This window comes from Tursiops truncatus, chromosome 3 (assembly GCF_011762595.2).
Source record: "Tursiops truncatus isolate mTurTru1 chromosome 3, mTurTru1.mat.Y, whole genome shotgun sequence".
Taxonomy (NCBI): Eukaryota; Metazoa; Chordata; class Mammalia; order Artiodactyla; family Delphinidae; genus Tursiops; species Tursiops truncatus.
This window is the reverse complement of record NC_047036.1, coordinates 77,801,382-77,828,572: the sequence shown is the minus strand read 5'-3', so window position 1 is coordinate 77,828,572 and position 27,191 is coordinate 77,801,382. Positions and strand designations below refer to the sequence as shown.

The 27,191-nt window shown below is 38.7% G+C and overlaps 2 protein-coding genes across 14 annotated transcripts in view; one reads left to right on the top strand and one right to left on the bottom strand.

Annotated features, from left to right (window-relative positions):
• The window catches only part of ERAP1 (endoplasmic reticulum aminopeptidase 1), a 34,303-nt gene extending 22,985 nt beyond the window's left edge, over nt 1–11,318 (top strand). For all 3 annotated transcript variants that reach the window (XM_019929665.3, XM_073802336.1, XM_073802337.1), the window contains 7 exons: nt 499–682; nt 2,062–2,218; nt 2,918–3,102; nt 3,800–3,961; nt 4,450–4,590; nt 5,135–5,216; nt 9,229–11,318. In XM_019929665.3, the coding sequence (XP_019785224.2) occupies nt 499–682; nt 2,062–2,218; nt 2,918–3,102; nt 3,800–3,961; nt 4,450–4,590; nt 5,135–5,216; nt 9,229–9,384 (1,067 nt within the window). In that variant the 3' untranslated portion in view covers nt 9,385–11,318. The remainder of the gene's footprint in view (nt 1–498; nt 683–2,061; nt 2,219–2,917; nt 3,103–3,799; nt 3,962–4,449; nt 4,591–5,134; nt 5,217–9,228) is intronic.
• The window catches only part of CAST (calpastatin), a 129,492-nt gene continuing 113,114 nt past the window's right edge, over nt 10,814–27,191 (bottom strand). For all 11 annotated transcript variants that reach the window (XM_019929667.3, XM_019929668.3, XM_019929669.3 and 8 more), the window contains 6 exons: nt 26,333–26,425; nt 24,610–24,654; nt 24,088–24,180; nt 22,697–22,768; nt 13,770–13,835; nt 10,814–12,868 (listed from right to left, as the gene is read on the bottom strand). In XM_019929667.3, the coding sequence (XP_019785226.2) occupies nt 13,785–13,835; nt 22,697–22,768; nt 24,088–24,180; nt 24,610–24,654; nt 26,333–26,425 (354 nt within the window). In that variant the 3' untranslated portion in view covers nt 10,814–12,868; nt 13,770–13,784. The remainder of the gene's footprint in view (nt 12,869–13,769; nt 13,836–22,696; nt 22,769–24,087; nt 24,181–24,609; nt 24,655–26,332; nt 26,426–27,191) is intronic.

The window sequence follows — 27,191 nt, the reverse complement described above, 5'->3', positions numbered from 1 at the left end:
AGTTTTCTTTGCTATTTATCTTGGTTAAAACAAAAAGGATCAGATCAGCCTTTATCTTAAGCAGATCTGTGACCCAATTTCTAGTGAAGAATATAGGTTTGAAAATACTGTCTGGTTGCCAAAAAGGAAGGACAGTATCTTGCCAGATAGGGATTAAAACAGTTGAGTTATGTAATGCTGAGGAGAAGAGATACTTGGGAAAATTTCCCCTTACTTTAACATTGCTGGGTTATATCATACATATGGCCTGAAACATGGCATTCTTCTCATAGGTCTATAAATCTCACAAAATTAGTGTCTAAAACTAGTATTGGCTTTTGTCTATTGGGATGCTGTTTTCTGGTTTCTAAAAGGAATGTGTTCAATATGAAACTCATTTCAGTATTAAAATTGTTCAGTATTAAACTCGCCTTTAATTTCCTTGTCCAGTCTCTGATCAGAAAAGCTTTCTCCAGGCAAGAGAGAAAATGGAGCTATGATTTATTTTATTTGCTCTAGATGTGCTCATCCTCCCAGAAGAGGTGGAATGGATCAAATTTAATGTTGGAATGAATGGCTATTACATAGTGCATTATGAGGATGATGGATGGGATTCTTTGACTGGCCTTTTAAAAGGAACACACACAGCCATCAGCAGTAGTGATCGGGCCAGTCTCATTAACAATGCTTTTCAGCTTGTCAGGTAATACAAGCTCTTCACAGTCTTGGTTTGTTTCTGAAAGCTGCTGTTGTCATTCAAATCCTTGATTTCTAAAGATGAAAGTGATTGCTAATAAGTTGAAGGGTGTTTTCTCCTAAATTCTTCTAACAGTTCAAGGTTGCTTTTAGTCTTAGGATTAACCTCTTATCTGCGTCCGCTGAGTAAGGCAAAAGTAAGGAATCTGTATTTTAATCTTTATCATTAATGACTCGGATCAGACTGAGACAAAAGTGTAGAAAATCAGGAGACCAACATCCTGGAGAAACCCCTTGCCTGGTCCCTAAAGCCTAGTCCTGCGGCTTTTTCTGGCCCTGCTGTAACAGATCAGGTTTCTCCCCGCTGGGTCTCTGACAATCCTGAAGGCTTCTTAGAAGACCAAGTGGCCCAGGCCCAAGTTGTGGGCATTACATCTCTCAGACTAAAGGAGAGATCTCCACACGCCCCACTCCCACCCCACCCAAACTGGATAGCTGAACTGCATAGCATCTTTATGGCTCATAAAATGTGGCCCAACCAGATGACCTTTGAGTGGGTGAGGATAGTGTTCACTCTTTTTTTTTTGCCCCATAACATTGGCTTTTCAGGAAATGTTCCCCAAGCCTAAAACTCAACCCTCTTCAATATTTAGGTAGAACTGAAGTCTAAGGGGAATCACCCAAGTGGGAGGGAATACTGTAATTCTCAGCCCCACGTGTCTCTGCTCTAAATGTTGTGGACTTCCTTTCCTGGGCCTCTTGAGGTGACAGAAAGCAGTGGGGAATAAAGATAGGGGTTGATTATCTAGCCGTTTCTGCCCTGCCTAAATATTCCCTTCCATAGCGCATTACTGATGACATCCTAGGGGATTTTGTGTTTATTTACATGAGCGTGCACCCTACCACTAAGATGTTTAACACCAACCCTCTGTAATGAAGAATTGATATCTATATTCAGTTTCTTTTTGAAATGGAGACGAGGATGTGTTGACTCCAGGGACTCATACTTGTGACTGAGTGGCAGTCTCAGGTGAGGCTTCCTGAAGGATCTTTGATCAAATTTTCCATTTTACTCTGCAAGTTCAGCACAGTCCGACGTTTCACAGAGGGATAGATGCTGACCTGTTCCCATCGCATCTTAACCACAACTCATAGAGCTAGTTAACCCTAGCTCTATTATTTGAGAAAGTTCCTTCACAGTGTAAACATGCCACATGTTGTGATGTATGTGACAGGAAAGATGTTAGTATAAAGGTAATTATTTATAAGGGAGCGTTTATATCCGATTGAATGTTTTGCTGGAAGGTTGTTCAAATAACTTTTGAAACAAATAGTTGATTTCCTGGATCTTCTTTTAAACTGCTAACCCTGGTGTCTCTTGACCAGCATTGGAAAGCTATCCATTGAAAAAGCCTTGGATTTAACCTTGTACTTGAAACGTGAAACTGAAATCATGCCAGTGTTCCAAGGTTTGAATGAACTGATACCTATGTATAAGTTAATGGAGAAAAGAGATATGAATGAAGTGGAAACTCAGTTCAAGGTAAAAGCCTGAAATAAGTTGAATAGCTTTTAGATAACTGGTTTGCTTTGGTGTAGGTGTGGAAAAGAGTTCTTATCATGGTGTATATTATATATATATAATATAATATATGTATCTTATATATATCTTGATACATTTTAAAGAAAATCACAATGACCTCAGTATTTGGGTTGACCAGTGAAGACTTTGGTTTTATTTTGGCACTAAAAATAGGCATGGCACTGTTAGATTCTGTTCTTAAGTTTCACAGATTTGCCATTCCCTCATTAGGCTAATTGTTTATGTCACTTTATTTCTGTACTGTGGTAGTTGCTATTAAGATTTTCTGGGACTCAGGTACTTAAGCAAGAGGCACAAAATTGCTCCTTTTGGCAAAATGTAATGACGTCTTGTATAATTTGCTCTCAAAATTTAGTCATATCAACTGTCTCTGTTAGTTTGCTTTGAAAGTGGCAGTTCACCTTGATTTTAAGTAGATAAGGATATATTTATAAAAGATTGTTACACAAATACTGAAATCATTCATCATTTCTTGCTTTTGACCCCTTTTATAATTAAATATAAACAACTGCATGGTTTTGGAAATATGAATTGGACTAAGCTTTAAAAAATAACCCCCATCACCTGAGGGTGTATTGGATTATATAAACCATGAGATGACTTGGGACCGGACTGGTGACATGTGTGGCTTTCCCACAGGCCTTTCTCATCGGGCTGCTGAGGGACCTCATTGATAAGCAGACTTGGACGGATGAAGGCTCCATCTCAGAGCGAATGCTGCGGAGTCAGCTGCTTCTCCTGGCCTGTGTGCGCAAGTACCAGCCCTGTGTGCAGAAGGCAGAAGGCTATTTCAGACAGTGGCAGGAAGCCAATGGGAATTTGAGGTCTGTTTTTATCGAACAACCGGTTTGTTCAGATAAGGGGTATCTTTTATTTTTCCACCATCATTGCTAAATGTTGGGAGAGAAAACAAGTATAACAAGTCTCCCCTGCTGTCCTTTTTGGGAAAATAATATTTTTTTTTTTAGACTTATCTATGCATTGCTCAACTTTCTGTTTTAAGTTCCTGACAGGAGGCCGGGGGTTTGGTTAATGGGGAGGCGCGCGGCAGGGATTCAGTCCTTTTAGACTTGGGGCTTAAGTCCTATCCAGGAAATACTAAGCCAACAATATACATGCTTCTATTCATAAAAGTGCTTACAAACAGGTGGTCCTATTGGATTCCTGACTTTTGTTCATGGACTGCATTTTAAGTCTAGTTTGAATTTCCTTCTTTTGACTTGAAAAGTGACCACCTATTGAGTCACTCAGCATCCTTAAAGTATGTTAGAAATGTAGGTATTTATAGAAGTGGCATTTCACAATGTATTTTTGAGAAGGCTACTTAAAACCTACTTTCAGTTACTTTCTCTTGCTTCTTTCCTAAAGTGTTACTGAAGGAAAGAAGTTATTTTTGTTTATATTTCCAGGCATGCTTCTCTGATTGTGGTTCCAGTTTATCGTTTCATAATCTGCCTCTCTCGTGCATGCAAACGCACTTCCGTCATCTCAGCCTCTCCCTGGGTGTGTTCTTTTCCACAGGCTGCCCAGCGATGTGACCTTGGCAGTGTTTGCTGTAGGGGCCCAGAACCCAGAAGGATGGGATTTTCTTTATAGTAAATATCAATCGTCATTATCCAGTACTGAGAAACACCAAATTGAATTTGCTCTCTGTATTACCCACGATAAAGAAAAGCTTCAGTGGTAAGTAATTCATTCATGTTCAGGTAGCCAAGAGGAATTAAATTAGATCAGATCCTTCTGGCGTCTGTTTTTGTCCTCTTGGCCAGGAACTGCATTTCCTGCTGGGAACATTTATGCAAGAGGGCACACATCTAATGTGTATGGTAAATAATTAGAGAGCAGCGGGTGTCAGGAAAAATATTTAAAGGAGTATGTATTTGCGTATATCTTTAAAATAACACATTTAGAAATCTACACCGGATATACCTATCTCAGCTACATTTGTGAGCAAATGAGAGAATATATGAGAATCGGTGTTGTAAACACTGTACGAATGTTAGTTTTTATTATTATATAGCTATAGGGAGTTTCTCTGGTAACCTATTTATCTTTTGTGTCTTTATTATTGGCAGATCAGCTTTTTTCTTTCCCAAATTATTTTATTAAAGTTGTTTGGAACTTTTTCAGGGCCTCTTCGTTGCTAACACTTCTTGTCTTAATCATTCTAGGCTACTAGATCAAAGTTTTAAGGGAGATACAATAAAAACTCAAGAGTTTCCAGATATTCTTAGAGCTATCGGCAGAAACCCAGTGGGATATCCACTGGCCTGGCAGTTTCTGAGGGAAAATTGGAATAAACTCGTACAAAAGTAAGTAGTGCCCAAAATTGTGTTGTGACTGGCAAAAATTCCTAAACCTGGCTGTTTTAGCTACGTTTGTAAAATAACAGTGATTATCTAAAGCGATTCTTTTGACTGAAGAAAGGAAGTAGAGGTACTTAAAATACCCTTAGAAAATATGAAACTCTAATTCAGTGCTAACTAATGGATCTGGATGGTCAAGTGTTTCATTCCATCTGGAATAATCTCTTCCCGCACCCCGTGGCCTACCAGAAGCCGCCTGCACAGTTCAGGCTAGTCTTCTGTTTAGTACTTCCGCTTGTTGTATCTGCCCAAACTCTTGTAGCACCTACTGCTTCTGTCATTTTCTTTTGGGTACTTAATCTTTTATTCAGCAGCTGGTGTGTTGATTTTTTACAACTAGATCTTAGCCCATTGGAGCAAAGGATCACGTCTTATCTTTTTCACGCCTAACCAGTTTTTAGTTAACTGCTATCACATATATGAGGCACTTAAAAATACATGTCGAATGAACAAATACTTCACAATACATTTTGACAATTTCTATTTCTAGGTTTGAACTTGGCTCAAGTTCCATAGCCTACATGGTAATGGGAACAACAAATCAGTTCTCGACAAGAGCACGGCTTGAAGAGGTAAAAAAAATAAACAAAAAGCTTTCTTTTTGAACTTCAGTGACAATTATCTAATAAATTATCTAATAAATATGAGGTAGGCAAAATACTTTAAGGGCCTGATGAGTTAGAAGTGGATTTGGTCACTTGGTAAACGTTCTTTTTGGATGGGTGTTTTGTTTAGTGTGGTGTTTTTGACATGAGCAAAAATCAGTTACAAATAAACCATTGAAAACTGTGCCTCTTCCCAAACACATTTAGAAGTCTTAGCTCTGCCATTAAAAATTTTAGGGCTTAAAAATTACTTTAGACATTTAATCCCTGTTTAGGATGTTACAAGTGATTATTGGAGGTTTAAGTGACTGAAGTGATCCTCTAGTTATTTTGAAAGAGGCAGGTCTGGAAGCTAGGCTCTCCACTATTTGAGCTCATGATTTCCTATTACTTACTTATGAACCATCTACTTTCAGAAAGAATTCTAGGCAACTTTTAAGGTCCATATATAACATAATGCTAAAATAAAGAACAAAAAGCTGCATAATGTTCAGAAAGGAAATTGTATGAGGGATTTATGCTGAGGATAATTTATTGCAGTTGTACCCTAAGTTTATCATAGCTTCCTAGCAGCCAAAGAAAGATGAGAAAACAGTATGCGTTATTGTCAGGTAAGAGAGAACCATGGAACATACAAGTTTTCCACAAAAGCAGACTTTTCTCTCAGTCTTAAACTTTTGAGGAGTTTGCTGTATGGGTCATTTTGTTGCGGTGGCTTTTCTATAATAATATTCTCTATAGTAAAGCTGTAGAACAGATTTTACATGGTTTTAAAAATGGTGCAATTAGATAAAAGCTGAGAGCCTAATATTAACTTTTTTAGGAGTGGTTCCATTGTGTAGTCTGGTTACACCATGATCTAGCTCGATGGAGAGTGCTTTGAAAATGGGAAAGAAATGTCACAACCCTTTTCTCCAATTTTTCAGTAGCCTCACCCAGGTTTGTAAGATTAACTTGCACATAATAATTCAAGCCTGAATTCTAGCGAAGTCTACAGCAGAGATATTCTGTGTGATGACAGCAGAGCCATCTATGGGCTGGGACCAGATAGACCAGGTCTGTAGCAACAAAACATTTCATTCATTATCTTGTTCTTTCATTAATTTTCTCATGAATTCATTCAAGACATATTACATTCTTACTCTACAACAGGTGTGGTTTTAGGTTCCAGGGCTACAATGCGAACAGGATAGACAAAGCCCCTGCCCTCGTAGAGCTTACATTTTACTGGGGGAACCAGACAATTACAGACAGATCAACTCATGTCAGGTAGTTACATGCTCAGAAGATGAATAAGGCAAGGGAAGGAGAGCGAGTGACTGGATAAGGGAATGGTGCTGTGTCCTGTGGGATGACTCACGGACCTTTGAGGAGATGTTGAAGGAAATGCTGATATCTAGGCGGAGAGTGCTGTGTGCAGAGGAAACCTCAGGTGCAGAAACCCTGTGGCAGGACGTGTAAATGAAAGAGCCCGAGATGTTGTCCGAATGCAGAGTGTCCTACTGACATTTACAATGCAGGAGTCATCCTGAGCCCGTCCTTCCCCTCACATCGAGTTCATCCCAAGTCCTGTTGGCTCTGCTTCCGGCATCTACACCCCATCTGTGCACTTCTCTGCTCTTACCCCGGCCGAGCCTTTCTCACCTCTTGTGTGGCCTATGGTGACAGCCTCCTTCCTAACTGGCCTCCCTCCTGCCACTTTGCCAATACCACACCATCTCCCACCTTTAAAACGGAAAAGCAACCCACGACTGACCCTGTCTTGAAACCCTGCCTGTCACTCTTGAAGTCGCAAACCTCTCCTTCCCATGTGGATCAGAAGGTCCTTACCTGGCTCCTGCCCGCCTCTCCGGCCCTTTCTCACATGCTCCTGTGTTCACTGTCTCGCCCACTCCAGCCCCTCAGCCTGCTCCTGGGCCACCAGGTGTTTCTCCTGCGCGAGGCCTCTGCGCTTTCTTCTTCTGCCTGGCTTGCTCTTTCCCCAACTCTAGACCGGAAGGGTTCATTTTATCCTTTCGAGGCCCCAACTCAGATGTCACCTTCCCAGACCACTCTGTCGAAAGCAGGCCACCCCCTCCCCAGTTGCTATCATAGCCCCGGTTTATTTTCTCCTCAGCAGTATAGAGTCAGCAGAGTTCATTGCTTGTCTCCCCAGGCAGACTGTAAGCTTCATGAGGGTAGGGTGCTTGCCTGATTCATTGCCTCATCCTCAGTGTCTCGCACAGTAATCAAGCCGGAGAAATGAATAAGTACCAGAGTAGAGATTCATGAAGAAATGGGTGAGGGGGAGTCCCTGGTACCTGCTGGGCTTTAGGTTCTGCACTTCACCCACATTACACGACGACATCCTCACCAACGCTCTGCAGTGTCACAAAGGAGGAATCCTAGTCCCAGAGAAGTTAATCATTTACTCACCAACGAGTAGCATAAATCTGGTTTTCTACCCATATGCACAGAAAATATTCTCAAGGAGGCAGGTTTGAATCAAATACGTACTCAGTTGAGATGCTGAATTTCCCAAGGCAGATGAAGATAGGAGTGATAAATTGGGGTCAGGAGAAGTAGAAGGGCAGGCAGGGGTTAACAGCTGGCTTTGTTAGAGCTCTTGCAGGCTTGTTTTTCAGTACTATCATGGTAGGCTTCTTCAGGATTAATTAATTAATTGGACCAATTAGTAAAAATATTGATGTGGTTTGACTGAAGAGTGCCCAGAGTGATTTTTTTTTGAAGTATAGTTGATTTACAATGTTGTGTTAATTTCTGCTCTATAGGCAAAGTGACTCACCCAGACACATATTCTTTTTCATATTGTTTTCCATTACGGTTTATCACAGGATATTGCCCAGAGTTACTTCTTAAACTGCCTATTAATTAATCTTGAGTTCTGAGAGACAAAACAGTAGATTGTGCTACAGTTTAAGGCAGGACAGTGAAGCGGGTTAAGTGTTTTCTAGGTTGCTCTAGTAGGAGGGCATGCCTTCAGCTCCCAGAAAAGTTCTACTGAGATTTAATTTTAAAACAACCCCGAATCATTTAAAATTGGAATTTGATCTTTCAAAAAGCCTATTCTTACCCCCCTCCTTTTCCCAAACTTACGATGTTATGACATGGATTTTTAAGGAATTAACTGTCTGGAATCCATGCTGAATAAATAATGTATCTTGGCTTAGACTTTCTTCCTGTCTACGAAATCAAAAAATTGATGGATTAACGTGAAGTGTATGGGAAAAGTTTAAGAACACTTGAAGGTGAGACAGAGTAGCACAATGGTCAATGCTGTTGCAAAGCCAACCTATTCCTCATGTGAGCTTAAAGGGGATAAAGTACCCATCGGTGAAACAATAGCAAAGATATTTTTGAGGAGATAGTCAAGCGATTCTTATCTCTTTAAAACCACGGGGAACTTTGGGTGGATTTTATCTTGAAGGAACAATACATCAGTTGTGGATTAGGATAAAAAAAATTGGCAAGGTTTGGGGTATTACCACCATAACTTGCTAAGAACCCCATTCCCCAGTGTTTCTATCATAACAGACAAGGCCAGGCCCATGGAGGAAGACTGCACGTATGTGGCTGAAACTGTTTTGCTTGGCAGAGAAGATACTCTGCACATTCTGCTTTTGCAGCTATGTTTAAAAAAGTTAAGTTTGCATGTGTGTGTCTATAACAGAATACACATTAGATACATGCGATTAAACCTTAATTATGAAATGGTAAACAGTGAAGTCTTTTAGAATCTGGCAACTGTGAATAAATAAAAAAGCTGCAGAGAAAAAACACAAAACTTGACATCGTGAGGCATGAGCTCATTTCATAGAGCTTAAGTTTATGTACATAATCGTATCCAGACACCTGGCCCTGTTCTCTATGTAGAATTTTGAAAAATGCTGGAAATTTGGCTTCAGTTTTCTTTTCACTAGCCTGAACTTTGTGTAACTTAATAAAACAAAATTTTAAAAAACCAATTTTTCCTCACAAGGTTAAAGAATTCTTCAGCTCTTTGAAGGAAAATGGGTCTCAGCTCCGTTGTGTCCAGCAAACAATTGAAACCATTGAGGAAAACATACGTTGGATGGATAAGAATTTTGATAAAATCAGAGTGTGGCTACAAAATGAAAAGCTGGAACTGCTGTAACAATCCGTTCCTTGTTGGTTCCTGTGATGTGTAATCTCCGAAATTTTATTGAATGTGAATATTTTAAAAATAGAGATGGTTGTCTTGGCACCCAGTGAAGATATTTCCTGCTCCTTCAACTCCTTATTCATTCGTCCCTTCTTATGAAGACTGGCTGTTAACTTTTTCATCAGGGGGTTATTGCCCCCACGTGTTCCATTATAGGTGTTACCCCCAAATGTAAACCCAAGTGGTGGGTTCCCTACTATGGAGAAGTGAAGTACCTGGTCCCCACAGGTTCCCCACAGTGAACCCCTGGTCCCCACACCCTGCTCCCCATGTGCTTGTCATTCATAAGCTGTTGTGTCAGTCTCCTGGGAAGACTCTGAACAGTAGTGACTACTGAACCATGAACCCCTGGGGCAGTGATTGAGCCAGAAGGGCCTGGAGGATCCGCTTTCCACCTTTCTCTCCCTTGCTGCGTGCCCAGGGGCTGGCTTGTTGGAGGGCCACATCATGAGACTTCCCTGGCCTCTGGCTTTTGGTTGACCTCCCAGGAGGGCAGATAAGAGCTGGGGTTGGGGAGAGAGTAGGTGATGATGGTGTTTATTCCCCAGGTTCCCTTGCAGGTTGCCTCAGGCTGGCCTCCACCGAAGGTCTCAGCTCTAGGGAGGTGACCCTCTTTCCCACAAGCCTTCTCCATCTGTGCGTTCTACTAAGTGCTTCCTCCTCTCATCCCTTCAGGGTGAAGGGTGAAGTGGGAGCCTGGCTTCATTAGTCCTGGCTGGACTTGTGGTTTCCATACATCCTGCTCACATTTTTGTTTAAAAAACAAAACAAACAAAAAACTCCACAGAAACCTTTTATAGAACCCTCCTCAGATAATCCTAATTTGAGTGTGCCATCTATTTCCTCAGGACCCTGAATAATAGTGTCTCTTCTGAAAAAGCCGAGTGCGTTCAGGTCTAGAAGAGAAACCTTTCATTTGAAGTTGAACCTCAGAGCTTTTGATCCTTAGGTAGGTGATGCTTCCTCTCCTTGTTCCTTATTTGGCCCAGTTTATAATCTCTAAATAAGTTGTTATTGGCACTTATTGCCAGTAAGGCATTGCAGTCTCTAGTAAATGATAAGGTATTGATAAGAAATGGAAAATACTTGCTTATATTAGCCTAAGTAAGTGAAGACAGTGTGTTGTATTGGAATTGAAGTATTTTATGTTTTCTTTTTTAATATATTGCAAAATTTATGATAAAGGAATATGATATGAAAAATGTCAATGTGTTTTTCTAATACAGTATGGAATAGAGGATCTTTTCTGGACATAAATGTGTTTTGCAATTCCATTTTCATACATATTGCATGGCTTAATGGCTTGAGAACTAAAACCAGAAATCACTGGTAATTTCCATCCCCAGGTGTTTTTCTTCTAAAAAAACACACAAAGCCAAGATTTTAATGTAAAATATTTTTCTTTAATTGCATCTTATATCTTGATTAATGAAACATGGAAAATAGTGGTTTTCAGTTTTGGTCGCCTGAGGAACCTATTTTCATTTGCTTTTAGAGAAGTCCATTTTCTAAAGAGACACAATATTGCCACACAATGTGCAAAACCCTTTTTGGTAATAAAAAATTGTTATATACCTCTAAGCAAATATTTGCAGTTATTTACTCCAAATTAGATGGGTAAAAAGGACTGATTTAGATCCTGTAGCTTACTCAACTCATCATTAATTACTAGCAAACACCCAAGCGTTGAACACGTTTCTAATAAACAAAAAGGCATATTCTGAGTACCTTAACTATATGTTTACTTTAACAGGTATTTCCTAAATGTCTGGATTTTGGTATGTAATTTAAAAATACTTATATGTATGCATGTAAATGAGTAATACTGCAGCCATATCCTTGCAAACACATCTGTCAATGTCAAAGGTTTCACTTTTTTTTTTTTTTTAAACAAAACCACTTTGTACTACCTATAGACACATAGTTGAAATCCCTCAGGAAAAGTTTATTTTCTTGTCAGTGCCTTGAAAAGGTCTGTTTAGTCACCCTAATCCTGGCTTATATTTCCCAGATTTAGACTAATAATGCCTGCATCTCTGATGGGATGGAGACATAGCATTTGAAGTGGATGCAGTTTGAAATCTCAGAGGTATATGCATGATTTTTGAAGACAACTTTTAGATCGTATTAACAAAACCAGATGCCCATTATAAGCAGTATTGTTATTGTTGCTTGCCTCCCACCCCATTAGACAGTATTGGTGATATTACTTATTTTTAGTGAAGTTGCTAAATCCTAATAAATAGTTTAAACAGATGCTGAGGAAGGCTGTGCTCTCTGAAAACAAGGAATTCCAAATCAGTTTTATGATGTGTACCTGATATTTTTTCCTGCATTCACTATCAGGAAATAAAGATGGGATTTGATAAATATTTAATTTCATCAATGACACTGGTGCTGTATTCATAAACCGTTCAGAGAGGTATGAGAAACCATTCCAAGTTGTGGGATATCAGACACTAGTTCTTAAATTGCTGTGGAGGAAAAGCAGATTTTTAAATTTTTTAAAAGATCTTTTTCTTTATTTTTAAGCAGAAGTTTGTGTTTTTGGTAAACCCAACTTCCATTAAGCTACATGCTGTACAGTGCAAGACTAATGTGGCAATGGCTCTAAGCAAACAACTGCTGCTCAGGTTTTACAGAGAGAGGCTGGAAAGCCCAGCTTAATGCAGTAAACCAGCAGAGTTCAAGCCATATGAGTATTCTAAGAATTAGATTTTGTTATTCTTGGAACTTGCTATGCAAGACGCAGAGTCTGCGTTTTGCTCTTCTGACTCGAGTCAAGTCTCAATAGGCCTGTGCTGACGTCCTAACCTCTGGCAAAGAAGAGTTCAGCCTGAAAAGGGGCGCAGTGCTTCCTCGTCTGTCCAGGTTATCTATTGTTAGCAGCTCAAGAGGAGACATGTGCCCAATGTACGATATTTTATGTTTGCCTTATAAACATGAACCCAAAGAAACATCAAATACAGTTCAAAAGCCCAAGAGGAAAGGGGTAATGAGAAATCAGAACACTGAAGAATATGTAAAGCATTGTTTTCCAAATGCTAACAACAAAAAAATTAAGTGCAAATTGAAAATACTAATGAGATTTACAGGCACAGGGTAGAAGGTGCAAAAGTTTGCAAAGGTTTTTCCTTTTGTGTGTGTTGCTTTAAGAAGCTATCAAATATATCTCTTAGAAATATAAAGCTCCTTTCTCTCCCAACTGAAGACAATTTTTAAAAATTCGAAGTTTATCAGTACTCAGTAGAATAACACAGGTGAACCAGACAAATTCAGTTTCTTTTCAGGAAAAGAGTAACAAACAATGTTTAGGATGTCAAGAGACTCAACAAATACTGCTGTCTAGAAGCCACTCAGAAAATTTTTCTGCTGTCAAAGGCTTTTGTTCTTCAGAAGTCACCATCGACCAGCTGAAGATTTTATATGCGGATACCTTGAAAAATTCAAAGAAGAAAATCCAGTGAACCATTTGATATGTAATTTTCTTATTACAGGCATAATAAATTTAAGGAGGAATTTACTAAAGTTGATATGAGAGTCAAAAATTAAAAGAAATTTATTTTTATAATTTTGGGGAAAATCTTTGGAGCAGTTCTAATCAGTATACCTCCCTCTTTGTAGGAAATAAAAGTGGATTCATGGTGAGAGAGCCTAACCCAATTTAACCTACATTTTCATTTCTTTTAGGTTTTTGGCAGCAAGTGGTTGTAAGCTTTTATGGTTTAGAATAAGACCTGTTCTCTCTGAAGTTAATAAGGGCCCAGCTCTCAAGATAGATCTCACAGACTCCCTCGTCCATACCAGCTCTTTAGTTACCATACAGTAGAATCAAACACAGAGCTTTACTTTCTCAAACTAAGATGAACAAAAGTTGTCAATCTTTTCCTTTGCCCTATTCTCAAAACTCTAATTACCATCAGACCCTAGGGGGGTACTTCTCCTCACTCCACAATGTGTTTGTATTTTGGGTAATATCTATATCATAAGGCCATTTCACTATAAGATGTAACATGCCAGTTCTGCTCTGCCCCAGTAACCTGCAGTCATGAGCATTTGGGTTTCAGTCAAGTAGACTTAGATAGTCATTTTCTTTAAGAGCCTGGCCTAATATCTTAAAGAGCTCTTAATTATAAGATTAATGTTTTTAAACATTCCGATAGCACCATTTATTACTTTACAGGGAATTACTCTATAGATTTTGCAATGTGTATTTCATGCCAATAGCATAAAGAGAACATGAAATACTCAAGAAGGGGACTTCGTTTCTCTCACCTATAACACATAGGCTGGTAGAAGGTACAATCGTCTTCATTTACAACAAACACCAAACTTACCAAATAGTGTGAACTTTAACTTGTACTTTTTCCATCATCTTTTCGGTTGGAAGTTTCCTCCTTTGCCTAGAAGGACAAGCAAAAATCATCAGTGAGCTCTTTATTTTCTGGATTAAGTACCAAAAACTGATCAACCAGAAGAGGCTTATGAGGAAATAGGCTTTTCAGAATTAAAAGGGCAAAAATGGCAGTCAGCAGGGGAAAATAAGACGGTCCTTTTAAAGTATCTCATTTAGCCCATACACTGAATTCTTCCCCTTAAAGTTTATAAACTAAAAATAACCTTAAATGATTCTAAATTTTTTACTCTAGACTTTGTGGGGATTTTTGTTTTTGAAGGCCAGCATAATTGAAGAAAAAAAATACATAGGTGTTCATGGATGGTATCCATTCGTTCCACAGTGATCCATCCTTCTCTTATACTTGGGGGCTTACCCGGCAGCTAATCCACTCAGCATATAGGGTTACTGTGCTTTCTATTTTTTGAGTATGTACTTTGTATTAAATAATAAATATTTAATCAGATATAATGGCATGAGCAACGAATTATCAATCTGTTTTCTTGTATCTTTCATGGATTTCACTTTTTTTGAGGTATAATTGACATATTAGTTTCAGGTGTATAAGGTAAGCATTCCATATTTATAAATATTGTGGAATAACACAATAAATCTAGTTAAAATCCATCACCATACATAGTTACAAAATTTTTGTGATGAGAACTTTAAAGATCTACTCTCTTAGCAACTTTCAAATATGCAATACAGTATTTATTGACTGTCATTACCATGCTTTACATAACAGTCCCATGACTTAAATATTTTAAGTTTGTACCTTTTGACTACCTTCACCAATTTCACCTACTCCCCCATCCCTCACCTCTCTGGCAGCCACCAATCTATGAGCTCATGTTTTTGTTTTTAGATTCTACATATAAGTGAGATCATAGAGCTTTCATCTTTCTCTGACTTTTTTCACTTGCATAATGCAATCGAGGTCCATTGATGTTGTTGAAAAGGTAAGATTTCATTCTTTTTTATGGCTGAGTAATATTCCATTGGGTATATATACCATATTTTTTTAATCCATCCATCAATGGACACTTAGGTTGTTTCCATAACTTAGCTATTGTAAATAATTCTGCCATGAACATGGGAATGCAGATATCTTTTCAAGTTATTTTTTTTTCAAAGATTTTTTTGATGTGGACCATTTTTAAAGTCTTTATTGAATTTGTTACAATATTGCTTCTATTTTATGTTTTGGATTGTTGGCCGCGAGGCATGTGGGATCTTAGCTCCCCAACTGGTGATTGAACCTCTGCCCCCGCTGCACTGGAAGGCAATGTCTTAACCACTGGACCACCAGGGAAGTTCCCAAGTTAGTTTTCATTTTCTTTTGATAAATACCCAGAAGTGGAATTCCTGGATTATATGGTAGTTCTAGTTTTAATTTTTTGAGGAATCCCATACTGTTTTCTATAGTGACTATAACAATTTACATTCCTACCAATAGTGCACTTTCCCTGATGATTAGTGATGTTGAGCACCTTTTCATATGCTTCTTGGCTATCTGTATGTCTTCTTTGGAAAACTGCCTATTTAGATCCTCTGCCCAGTTTTTCATTTGGATTTTTTTTTTTGCTGTTGAGTTGTATTAGTTCTTTATATATTTTGGGTATCAATCTCTTATCAGATATATGATTTGCAAATATTTTCTCCCATTCAGTAGGTTGCCTTTCATTTTGTTGATGTTTTCCTTTGCTGTGCAGAGCTTTTTCGTTTGATGTAGTTATACTTGTTTGTTTTTACTTTTGTGCTTTTGTTGCCTTTGCTTTTGGTGTCAAGTCCATAAAAATCTCTATTAAGACTGATGTCAAAGAGCTTACTGCCTATGTTTTCTTCTAGGAGTTTTATGGTTTCAGATCTTATATTCAAGTCTTTAACCCATTTTGAGTTAATTTCTGTGTATGGTTTGAGATAGAGGTCCAGTTCCCAACACTATTTATTGAAGAGACTGTCCTTTCCCCACTGTATATTCTTGGCTCCTTTATCATTAATTATTGACCATATTTCTGGGCTGTCTCTCAATTTTTTGTTTTTGGTTGTGCCGTGCAGCTTGCAGGATCTTAGTTCCCTGACCAGGGATTGAACTCATGCCCTCAGCAGTGAAAGCGCAGAGTCCTAACCACTGGACCGCCAGGGAATTCTCTGGGTTCTCTATTCTGTTCCATTGGTCTATGTGTCTGTTTTTATGCCAATACCATACTATTTTGATTACTATATCTTTGTAATATAGTTTGAAATTTGGGAGCATGATGCCTCTACCTTTTTCTTTTTTGAGATTGCTTTGGCTGTTTGGGGTCTTTGGTGGTTCCATACAAATTTTAGGATTATTTTTTCTATTTCTATGAAAAATGTCACTGGAGTACAGATAGAGATTGTACTGAATCTGTAGACTGCTTTGGGTAGTACGGACATTTTAACAATATTTTTTTCAATCTATGAGCATGGAATAACTTTCTATTTATTTATGTCTTCTTCACTTTCTTTTATTACTGTCTTATAATTCCCATTGGATAGGTCTTTCACCTCAGTTAAATTTATTCTGAGGGTTTTTCATGCCATTATAAATGGCATATATGTGTTTATTTCTCCTTCTTATAGTTTGTTATTAGTGTCTAGAAAGAGTATCTTACACTTTTACTGAATTTGTTTATTCTATCAGTTTTTGGTGGAGTCTTTTGGGTTTTCTTTATATAATATGTCAGTCTTGCAAATAGGGACAGTTTTAGTTCTTCCTTTCCAGTTTGAATGCTTTTAATTTCTTTTTCTTGCCTAATTGCTGTGGCTAGGACTTCCAATACTATGTTTAATAAGTGGCAAGAGTGGGTATCCTTGTCTTTCTCCTGATCTTAGAGAAAAAGTTTTCATCTTTTTACCGTTGAGTGTGATGATAGCTGTGGGTTTGTTATGTATGGCCCTTATTATGATGAGGTATGTTCCCTCTGTATCCACTTTGTGGAGAGTTTTTACCATAAATGGATGTGGGTTTTCAGATCTTTTTCTGCATCTATTGAGAGAATCATGATTTTTATCCTTCATTTTGTTAATGTGGCATATCATCACACTGACTGATTTGCGGATGTTGAACCACCTTGCAGCCCTGGAATGAGTTCTACTTGATCATGGTGTATGATTCTTCTAATGTACTGTCGAATTCAGTTTGCTAATATTTTGTTGGGGATTTTATACATATATTTTCATCAGGGATATTTGCCTGTAATTTTCTCTTCTGGTTCCCTGGCTTAGTTTTGGTAGCAGGATAATGGTGGCCTTGTAAAATGAGTTTGGAAGTATTCCCTCCTTTTCTATTTTTGGAAGAGTTTGAGAGGGATTGGTTTTAAGTCTTCTTTAAATGTATGGTAGAATTCACCAGTGAAGCTCTCTGATCCCAGACTTTTGTTTGTTGGGAGGTTTATGATTACCAATTCAATCTCCTTACTAGTAATGGTCTTTTCATGTGTTCTATTTCTTCATGATTCAGTCTTGGTAGGTGTATGTTTCTTTCTTCAAGGTGTCCAATATTTGGTGTATAATTGTTCATAGCAGTCTTTTATGATCCTTTGTATTTCTGTGGTATCAGCTGTAATGTCTCCTTTTTCATTTCATTTTATCTGAGTCCTCTTTTTTTTTTTTCTGGTCAGCCTAGCTAAAGGTTTTCTGAACTTTATCTTGTCAAAAAAACAGCTCTTAGTTTTATTTATCTTTTCTATTGTCTTTTTAATCTCTTTCATCTAGTTCTGTTCTGATTTTTGTTATTTCCTTTCCTTTACTGATTTTGGGCTTCATTTGTTATTCTTCTTCTAGTTCCTTGAGGTATAAAGTTAGGTTGTTTGAGATTTTTCTGATTTCTTGAGGTAGGCATTTATCACTATAAACTTCCCTCCTAGAACTACTTCTTCTGGATCCCATCAATTTTGGTATATTGTGTTTTCATTTTCATTTGTCTCAAGGTTTTTTTTTTTTTTTTCCCCCCAGTACACGGGCCTCTCACTGCTGTGGCCTCTCCCGTTGCGGAGCACAGGCTCTGGATGTGCAGGTTCAGCAGGCATGGCTCACGGGCCTAGCCACTCTGCAGCATGTGGGATCTTCCCGGACTGGGGCATGAACCCATGTTCCCTGCATCGGCAGGCGGACTCTCAACCACTGTGCCACCAGGGAAGCCCTCAAGGTATTTTTTAATTTCTTTTTTGATTTCTTCTTTAACCCATTCATTGGTTGTTGAGTAGCATATTGTTTATGAAATCCACATGTTTGTGAATTTTCCAGTTTCTTCTTATAATTGATTTCTAGTTTCATACCATTGTAGTAAAAAGGATGCCTGATATGATGTCAGTCTTCTTAAATTTATTAAGAGTTGTTTTGTGGCCTAACATATGATATATCCTGGAGAATGTTCCATGTACATTTGAGGAAATGTGTATTCTGTGGCTCTGGATCAAATGTTCTGTATATAGCTATTAAGTACAACTGCTATAACATGTCATTTAAGGCCAGTGTTTCCTTATTGATTTTCTGTCTGGATGATCTATCAGTTGATGAAAATGGGGTATTAAAGTCCCCTACCATTTATCCCCTTAGATCTGTTAATATTTGCTTTATATATTTAGACATTCCTATGTTGGGTACATAACTATTTACAAATGTTAAATCCTCTTGTGCATCAACCCCTTTATCATTATTTAATGTTGTTCTTGTCTCTTATTACAGTTTTTGTTTTAAAGACTATTTTGTCTGGTGTAAGTATAGCTACCCCAGCTTTGTTTTGGTTTCCATATGCATGGAATATTTTTTTCCATCTCTTCAGTCTGTCCTTAAATTTGAAGTGAGTTCCTTGTAGGCAGCATATAGATGGTCTTGCTTTTTTATCCCTTCTGCCACTCTGTCTTTTGATAGAGGAATTTAGCCCATTTACTTTTAAAATATTTATTAATAAGTATGTACTTATTGCCATTTTGTTAATTATTTTCTGGCTGTTCTGTAGTTCCTTTGTTCCTTCTTCTCTTGCTCTCTTTTGTGATTTGATCATTTTCTATAGTAGTATGCTTAGGTTCCTTTCTCTTTCTCTCTTGTGTATCTACTATAGGTTTTTACTTTGTGGCTACCATAAGGCTTACATATAACAACTTAACATTTATATTTTAAGTCAATAACAAGTTATGTTTGAATGCTTTACATTTTGACTCCCCCACCCCCTATTTTATGTTTTTGATGTCCATTTTACATCTTTTAATCCTGTGTATCCATTAATTATTATAATTATAGTTATTTTTACTACTTTTGTCTTTTAACCTTCATACTAGCTTTATAAGTGATTAATCCACCAGCTTTACAACATTAGACTATTCTGAATTTTACTGTATGTTAACCTTTACCAGTGAGATTTATACTTTGATATGTTTTCCTGTTACTAATTAGCACCCTTTCCAGCTTAAAGAAGTCTTTTTTAGTGGTGATGAACTCCTTTAGCTTTTGCTTACTGGAAAAACTTGTTCTTTCCTTCAATTCTGAATGACTTTTCCAAGAAGAGTATTCTTGGAAGTTTTTTCTTTCAGCACTTTGAATATATCATGACACTCCTTTATGGCTTGCAAAGTTTCTGCTGAAAATCTGCTGAGAGTCTTGAGGGAGTTCCCTTGTATGTAAAAAGTTATTTTTTTCTTGGTTCACTTAAGTTTCTCTCCTTGTCTTTAACTTTTGATATTTTAATTGTAATGTGTCTTTGATATGGGTGTCTTTGGGTTCTTATTTGGAAGGCTCTGGGCTTCCTGAATATGGTTGTCTGTTGCCTTACTCATGTTAGGGAAAGTTTTAGCCATATTTCTTCAAATAAGTTCTTTGTCCCTTTCTCTCTCACTTCTCCTTCTGGGACTCCTGGAATGCAGATGGTCGTCTGTGTTGGTTTGTGTGATGTTGTCCCATAAGTCCTTTCAGTGATCTTTACTTTTTTTTTTTTCATTTTTTTTCTTTTTGCTGCTTTGATTGGGTGAATCCCATTGCTTTGTCTTTGAGTTCAGTGATCCTTTCTTCTGCTTCTTCTAGTCTGCTGTTAAACCCCTCTAGTGTGTTTTTTAGTTCAGTTACTGTATATTTCAGCTCTGTGGCTTCTATTTGTTACTTTCTTGTATTTTCCTATCTCTTTGTTGAAGTTCTCACTGTGTTCATCCATTCCTCCCCCAAGTTTGGTGAGCAAATTTATGACTTATTTTTAACTCATCAGGTAAATCACTTCATTAAGATTTTTATCATGAGGTTTTAATCGTTTGGAACATACTCCTCTGTTTCTTCATTTTCCTTGACTCTCTGTGTTGGTTTCTGTGCATTAGATAAAACAACCACCTCTCCCAGTCTTAAAGGAGTGGCCTCAGGTAGGAGATGAACCTTACTGTTAAACCCTGCCCTAACTCTTGATCGTCTCTCAAAACATTGTAAGTGTTCAAGCTGCCTATTTTATTTTCAGTGGTTCACAGTAGTTGAGGGTGTGCGTGTGTGTGTCAGTGTCCCAAAGGGGAGAATCTCAGCACCTAGATTCAGGCTGAATGGAAGCCAGTCCCACAGGTAGCAGGTTTTAAAATATACAAATATATATAGTCTTGTAGGATGGACCAGAAGCATAAGTCCTGCTGGCTACCAGAGCCAGGTGATCAGCAAGTGTCCCCTGGGTGGCAGTTACAAAAATTGGGCTGCTAGATGAGTGTATAAGCCCCCTTTCTAGGAGATGCTGGTGACCTGGAGCGAGGTGGAGAAACAGCACAAAGATGGCTTACATTTCCTAAGAGCACATCCGTAGGTGTCTAGATGTGTGCCAAACCGGAAGCCTGCCCCTCAGGCCAAAGCTCCAGGACAAGCAAGTAGGCCTCTTACACAGAAAGACTGGGGGTATATGTTTTAGTCTGCTGTCTGTGCAGTACTCTGGGGATGGTAGCCGGCCAAGAACTGTATCTCTGATTGCTTTGGGGTGGGCAGATGAGTCAGAGCTCACAAGTCCTTTAAGAACTGTTTCTCAGTTTGCTGTAGCCTTGTGGGTCTTCTGGACACAAGCTCCATGGGCTTTCAAAGCTAGATGTTTTGGGGGCTCATTTCTCAGGTGGTCTTTAAGGTTGGGTGCTGATGTGGGCTTCAAATTTTTTGATCTGCAGGGAGAAGTTTTGAGTTTGCTCCTGATGGTCGGTTGCTGTGTTGGGGTGGAGTTTATGTTGAGACTGTGTCCTAGCCTCTCCTACCCTCTTTGATGCCAGCCTTCTCTCATTTGCCAGATAAATAGGAGTCACACGGATAATTTGGGGGGTTTTTCCTAGAGGAAATTGTCACATATGCAGCTGTAGATCTGGTGTTTCCATGGGACAAGGTGAGTTGAGGATCTTCTTTACATCACCATCTTGAACTGGAACTCACTATCTTGTTTTTTAAGAGTTTTGATTCAGCTGGACTACTGTTTTTAAACCTGTACCTTTTATTTCTCATTATACTTGGGATCATAGTCATAACCATTTGAATCCTATGTTTTTAGAATTGGAGGGGACCTAGAAGTTTTCTAATCCAATTTCCATTCCTTCCCTGGCCACAGTTTCAGTAATTTTAATAGGAAACTTCCAAGTGTTGTGCTGAATTAATGCCCAACTCTAAGAAACCAGACCCTATAACTTCTACTCATTAGTCTTAGTTTTGCTTTCTAGAGCAATGTGAAAAATTAGATATCACCTGGGAGGAAAGACTACTAGTATTTAATGTGAGTAGATTGAATCACAGAAACTGTAAGATCTTCTCAATTTCATATACTACTTCCATGTTCCAAGATTCATATAAACCACATTCCCTGGTGGTGTCACCTCCCTTGCCACACACACACACACACACACACACACACATTTTAACATGTCTTAATTTGCTGGTTGTTATGATGAATAACATCATAATCAAGTTGTTGACATTTTTTCTTAATGATATATAACTGATGGTGATTTAGATTTGATGAAATATAGTATATGGATCTGTACTGTCAGTGTTTATCCAAGTGGAAATGTGGAGTAGGAAGTGGCAGTCTGGGTTTTGGAGAGCTGAAGGCATAAAATAGATTCACCCATCCCAACATTCCCCGAAGTCACAGTCCATTACAGCATCAACTCTGATGCCTAAGAGCATACCTGAGAGATCACGTAAACTAAGGATAGATAAGGTACCAGCGATAAAGCAACCAGCGTGTCATTGCTGTTCTCGGGCAGAGCTCAGGAAGAGGAAGCAGGGTCATAGGGACAAATCTTTCGAGGAGGTGAAGGGATGGAGGGAAATAGGGCTTTTGAAGTTATGAAAGAATTTGAATGTGTTTGTATTACAAGGGAAAAGAATTGAGACAAAGATACCGGAGAGAGTTATTGACCCCCTGAGAGAAAGAAGGGGCTGCAGGGCAAGAGGGGAGAGGGTTTGTTGGGAGGCAGGTAGGAAGGGGATCTTGGTTATTTTCTGCAAGGCAGCCTCGATTTTCTCTTTGAAGTAGAAGGCAAGGCTATCTGCACACAGTGAGGGAAAGCAGCTATGAGAGAGCATGAGGTTTGTGGGGTCTGATGAAGGGGAGAGGGCCTGCACTCATTCCAGACTAGCACAGCTGACAGTGGGACTTTGTGTGACAAGGGCTAGGAATGCAGGAAACTTCAATTGTGTTAAGAATGTTCACTCGGATTTCGAAAGTATCAGTTACTTTAAATGTCTCTAAAACTTCAATTTCTTTACCAAGACATGCTAGGGGACAGATAGTATTTAAAAATTATTTTATTCTGAATAGGTCCCAATCAGAAACTAACTGACTAGGGATACACCACTCGATGTCATTGCCAAGTTAATTTGTAGTCTATTTACTCTTCAGTTTACCTTTGCAGAATCCTTTGCTTTACCCCCGTTCTTGGGTGCTTTGGAGCTGGAAGCAGTCTTCTTGTCTTTGTCCTAAAGCAAAGGAAATGTAATGAGGCTCTTGCTATCAACACTCCATCTAGCAATTAACTGCTGCTGCTATCAAATCAATCCAGATTATTCTTTTTAGTAGCCTGGAATCTCCAATTTAATTAAATTGAGTATTTTAGTCATGATTTTTCGAACAACACTGAAAGTACACAGAGGTGTTCAAGGTGGCGGGTAAAAAGGATAAAAATGAGGAAAAGATGAGTCACACTGATGATGCTCGTTCACCCAGACTGTATTTTGCTCACCAAAACAGCTTGTTTCTATCAGGATTGGTTTTTCTGTGCCAACAGGACACTGTTTGTTTTCAGTGTTATGGAAGAGAATGTAACAACCAGGGAGAGCCTAGGGCAAGTCCTACAAAAAGAAAGTCCATTCACCAGAAAGGCATTATTTATGAAGTTCCAGGAGTGAGAGAGAGGATGCTGATGTGGTCTAGAAATTAAATCACCCAAGATGGGCAAGACTGACAATTCAGTGATTGATTGATTGATTGGGAGATATGTTTAATAACAGCCAAAACAATAGCAAAGAGATGTGCAATTTTAATTTTTCTGAAATAACAATGAAGGGCACTCATGTCACTTTTCCCTCTAGTTGATGGATTACACATTTTTTCATTCGCTTTTGATCATGTTTTAAGCACCTGCTGTGTACCAGGCATTTTGCTAATGCTGAGCACAGAGGTACCAGACACATCACTGCTGCATGCAGCTCAGTGGTGTGATGCACATGTGACAGGTAACCCACAGTGCAGAGAGGGCACGTAGGCAACATCCCTGATCTGCGAAGGGAGAAGCAGACAGGGAAGTCTTCCAGGAGAAGCTGATGTTTGAACTGGGCCCTGACAGGTGAGTAGGAGAGTCAGCCAGCTGCTCCGGGCAGAAAAGGGGAGGAAGCCCCAGAGGGCACGGGGCGTGGTATATAGTGAGGGACTGCTCTCATTTTAAATGAACACAGATGAAGCATTACTGTTGTACAACAATATAGTGTGGCGATCAAAAATGGTAGCTATGGAGATCATAAAGCAACATGGAAAACATTTAAGAAATAATGTTAAGCAATGTATTATATGTGGACAATAAGTACAACTATGTAAAATATACATATGGAAAAAGGTAAGAAATATACCAAATAATAGTGTTTGTGGAGTAGCAGAATTATAGAATTTTTTTCTTTTCAAGTTCTCGATGGCATTAACCAGTTTATTTTACAATATAAAATTATATATGTATTATATACCTATGTGTGTGTTTGTGTATACATAGACATTCAAAGCAAGTCAATAGGAAAGAGCACAGTACCTTTGCTGTGTTCTCTGAGGTTTCTGTAGTTGAGGGACAGCTGTCAAAGTCCCCTGAGAGGGCATCAATGGGGTCTTGGGCATCTGCAGCTTTCTGAGATTTTAACAGAAATAACCATCAGGGAAGAAGCACAAGGCAAAGATGCTACGTAGGACATTTCCCCACATCCGTGAAAATATGTTTGTTTAATAGAAAACCTTGCTGACATTCTTTTCCTAACAGACTAGTGTATTACAAAAGAGAGATTTTAAAACAGGAAAATCTTGCCAGCTCTATTTTCTTCTACTGTTTTACACAAGTTTCTTTGTATTCTCTGAGCTTTGATTTTCTAACCTGGAAAATGGAACTGCCTAGCCTGAATGGACTTGGGAAGACAGAAATAATACACTCTTACACACATGCCTTGGCATCCCACCAAGCACAAGGTAGGCATTCAGTGAATTTCAGATTTCTAAAATATAAAAGTCGCAGCTAGAGTTTAAAAAAATCTTTTTTATGGAAATACGCGGATACGGTATTTACCTCTGATGCCTCGGGTTTCTTTGTAGGTGGCGTCGCTGATTTGCCCTTAGAAACAAAGCAGACTCTTGGTTAAACAAATTTTTGTAAAGGTTTACTTAGGTGTAGTCGGTATTTATATAATCTCTTATCCAGTGACTTGAAATGGAGTTCAGTCAGCCCCCTGCATCTGTGGATTCTGCATTGGCAGATTCAACCAAACGGCAGATCGAAAATATTTAGGGAAATAAAATTCTAGAAAGTTCCAAAAAGCAAAATTTGAATCTGCCACATGCTGGCAACTACTTACATGGCACTTACATTGTATTAGGTATTCTGAGTAATCTAGAGATGATTTAAGGTATAGAGGAGAATGTGTGTAGGGTTACAGGGAAATACTATGCCATTTTATATAAGGGATTTGAGCATCCTCAGACATTGGTATCTGGGGGTCCTGGAACTAATGCTCCATGGACACCAAGGGACGACTGTATAGACTTGCATAACTGATAAACCTGTGTCCCTATCATTTCTTCACCAGCTTTGCTTAACGCCTACCCTATAACTATTTCAATAGCCTTGGAGAAAATGCAAGGGTGAGTCTTTTCCTAGAAGTGAAAGAAACACTATTTTAGCAACTTTGTCATTGTATAATTCTAGTTAAAATGTTACAAAAAGTAACTTGTGTTTTTATGTCTTATTTACTAATTGACTATATGCTTATCTACTATAGCTTATTACACTTGGGAAGGAATGGTCTACAGATAGATTTTTTTCAGTGAAGATTACAAGGACAACTCATCAGGGATTTTTCCCATCTGCAAAGGCAAGGCTACTAAATAATACATTTCCTAAAGAATACAGCAGAGTCACACGCGACTATCAAAGCAGGGAGGATTCTAGCAGGATGCACAGCTGCTATTGTGACTATTCGACACAAGCGAGGAGAACAGATTCCTGTAACAGAAGACACTGCAGCTGATAATATTCTATAAACCACAGCCATCAAACCCCTCACATGCATCAGTACAGAATGAGAAAGATGTAATTTACACTTCCTTGTTTTTTATTGGGTGAACAGACCTGGAAAGGGTTATTTAACATCTAATGGACTTGCAACTAAGAGCCAAATAGGAAGGGGTAGGGTACAGACCAGGTTGACCTAAGCGAAACTGGCTTCCATGTTAGAGACAAAGACAGAGACTTCTTGACGGAGTGCATTTAGATAGAGAAATAGGACTTGTGACTGGGAATATGGCTTTGTCTGTCTTCACTCTCAACAGCACAGGTGGTGTTGTAGGAGAAGAAAGAGAGACAGCAGGTCTTGGAGGGGTCGTATTTGCCCTATGAATTATTCCAATACTAGCTCTTTTTCTGTTCTCCTTCAACAGAGAGACTCTGCTTCAGTCAAGATTACAAATATCATTCTTTTTATAGCCTTTTCTTGCAAGGAGAATTCATATATGTACATGCCACAGAATCACTGTTAAGCATCAGTGAGTGAATGAACATTATTCAACTCTCTATGCCACAGTGCCCAGCGCAGTAAACATCCAACAGTACTGGCTCAAATAAATATTAAACAGAATGCTAGACAGCCTGCTCAGTGGGGACAGATTAAAAACATCAGTCATGTTACATTTTTATGCTATTGTTACAGTGTACCTCCTATTCATTTCAAGTGAGGTGTGGATCTCAAACGCTTTGGAGCATATATCCATCTAACCTAGACATTGCCCTCATTTACCTCCTTGTCATCATCCAAGAGATGTTGATATTTAGGTGGGAGGGTGTCATCCCTTTCTCCCAGCTTGTCTCTGTGTTCAGCTTTCACTTTTTCCTGTAAACATTGAACGTATATAATTACGATTCAGTTCCGCCTTCACTTAGAGAGTACATTCTAAAATGCAGCATTCAGCATTTACTGGACTTTTCTGAGGCAAAAAAAGTAGGGTCTCTTTTAAATTGGTAAGCGAGAGAACAACAATGTCAACAGACTTTCAGTTGATGGAAACAAGTAAACCCAGTGCTTCTGTTTGTCAATCCACACCTATTAATTTTCTACCTGTATCTTAAATGGAAGTAAACGATTAAATAATTATCTTCAGAAACCATGGAAGGAGATAAAAACCCACGGTTATGAAATATCTTTCACTGTTTCACTTTTTAAATAAAAAAATCAAGTTGCTGTACTTTGGCACTTAAGAGGTACTATTTACAACTTTGCCTCTTTATAAGGAGCCCTGAAGGACCAGGACAGGAGCAAATCTGAAGGGACGTGCTGTTTGTTTGTGTTGCAGGTGAGCAAATACCTGCTGTTGAGTAAGCAGTACCCACCTCCCAGCATCCGTGCCTCAGTGGGACGTGGCTGGTCTCTCGGTCCTGGATTCAGGAACAGCTCCCCATCCCAGGGGTGGGGTACAGATTTTATTTTTCTGCATCATTATAATTTCATTTTTCAAATACAGGTTAAGTTCACCTCGCTATTCCTATGACAATGGTAGAATCGAGACCTAAGGATTCTTTGAAATGCCCTGTCTTTGAGACATAGATTTGTGTGGGACGTTACCTTTCTGGTTCCAAGCTAAATGGACTGTTAAGTACTG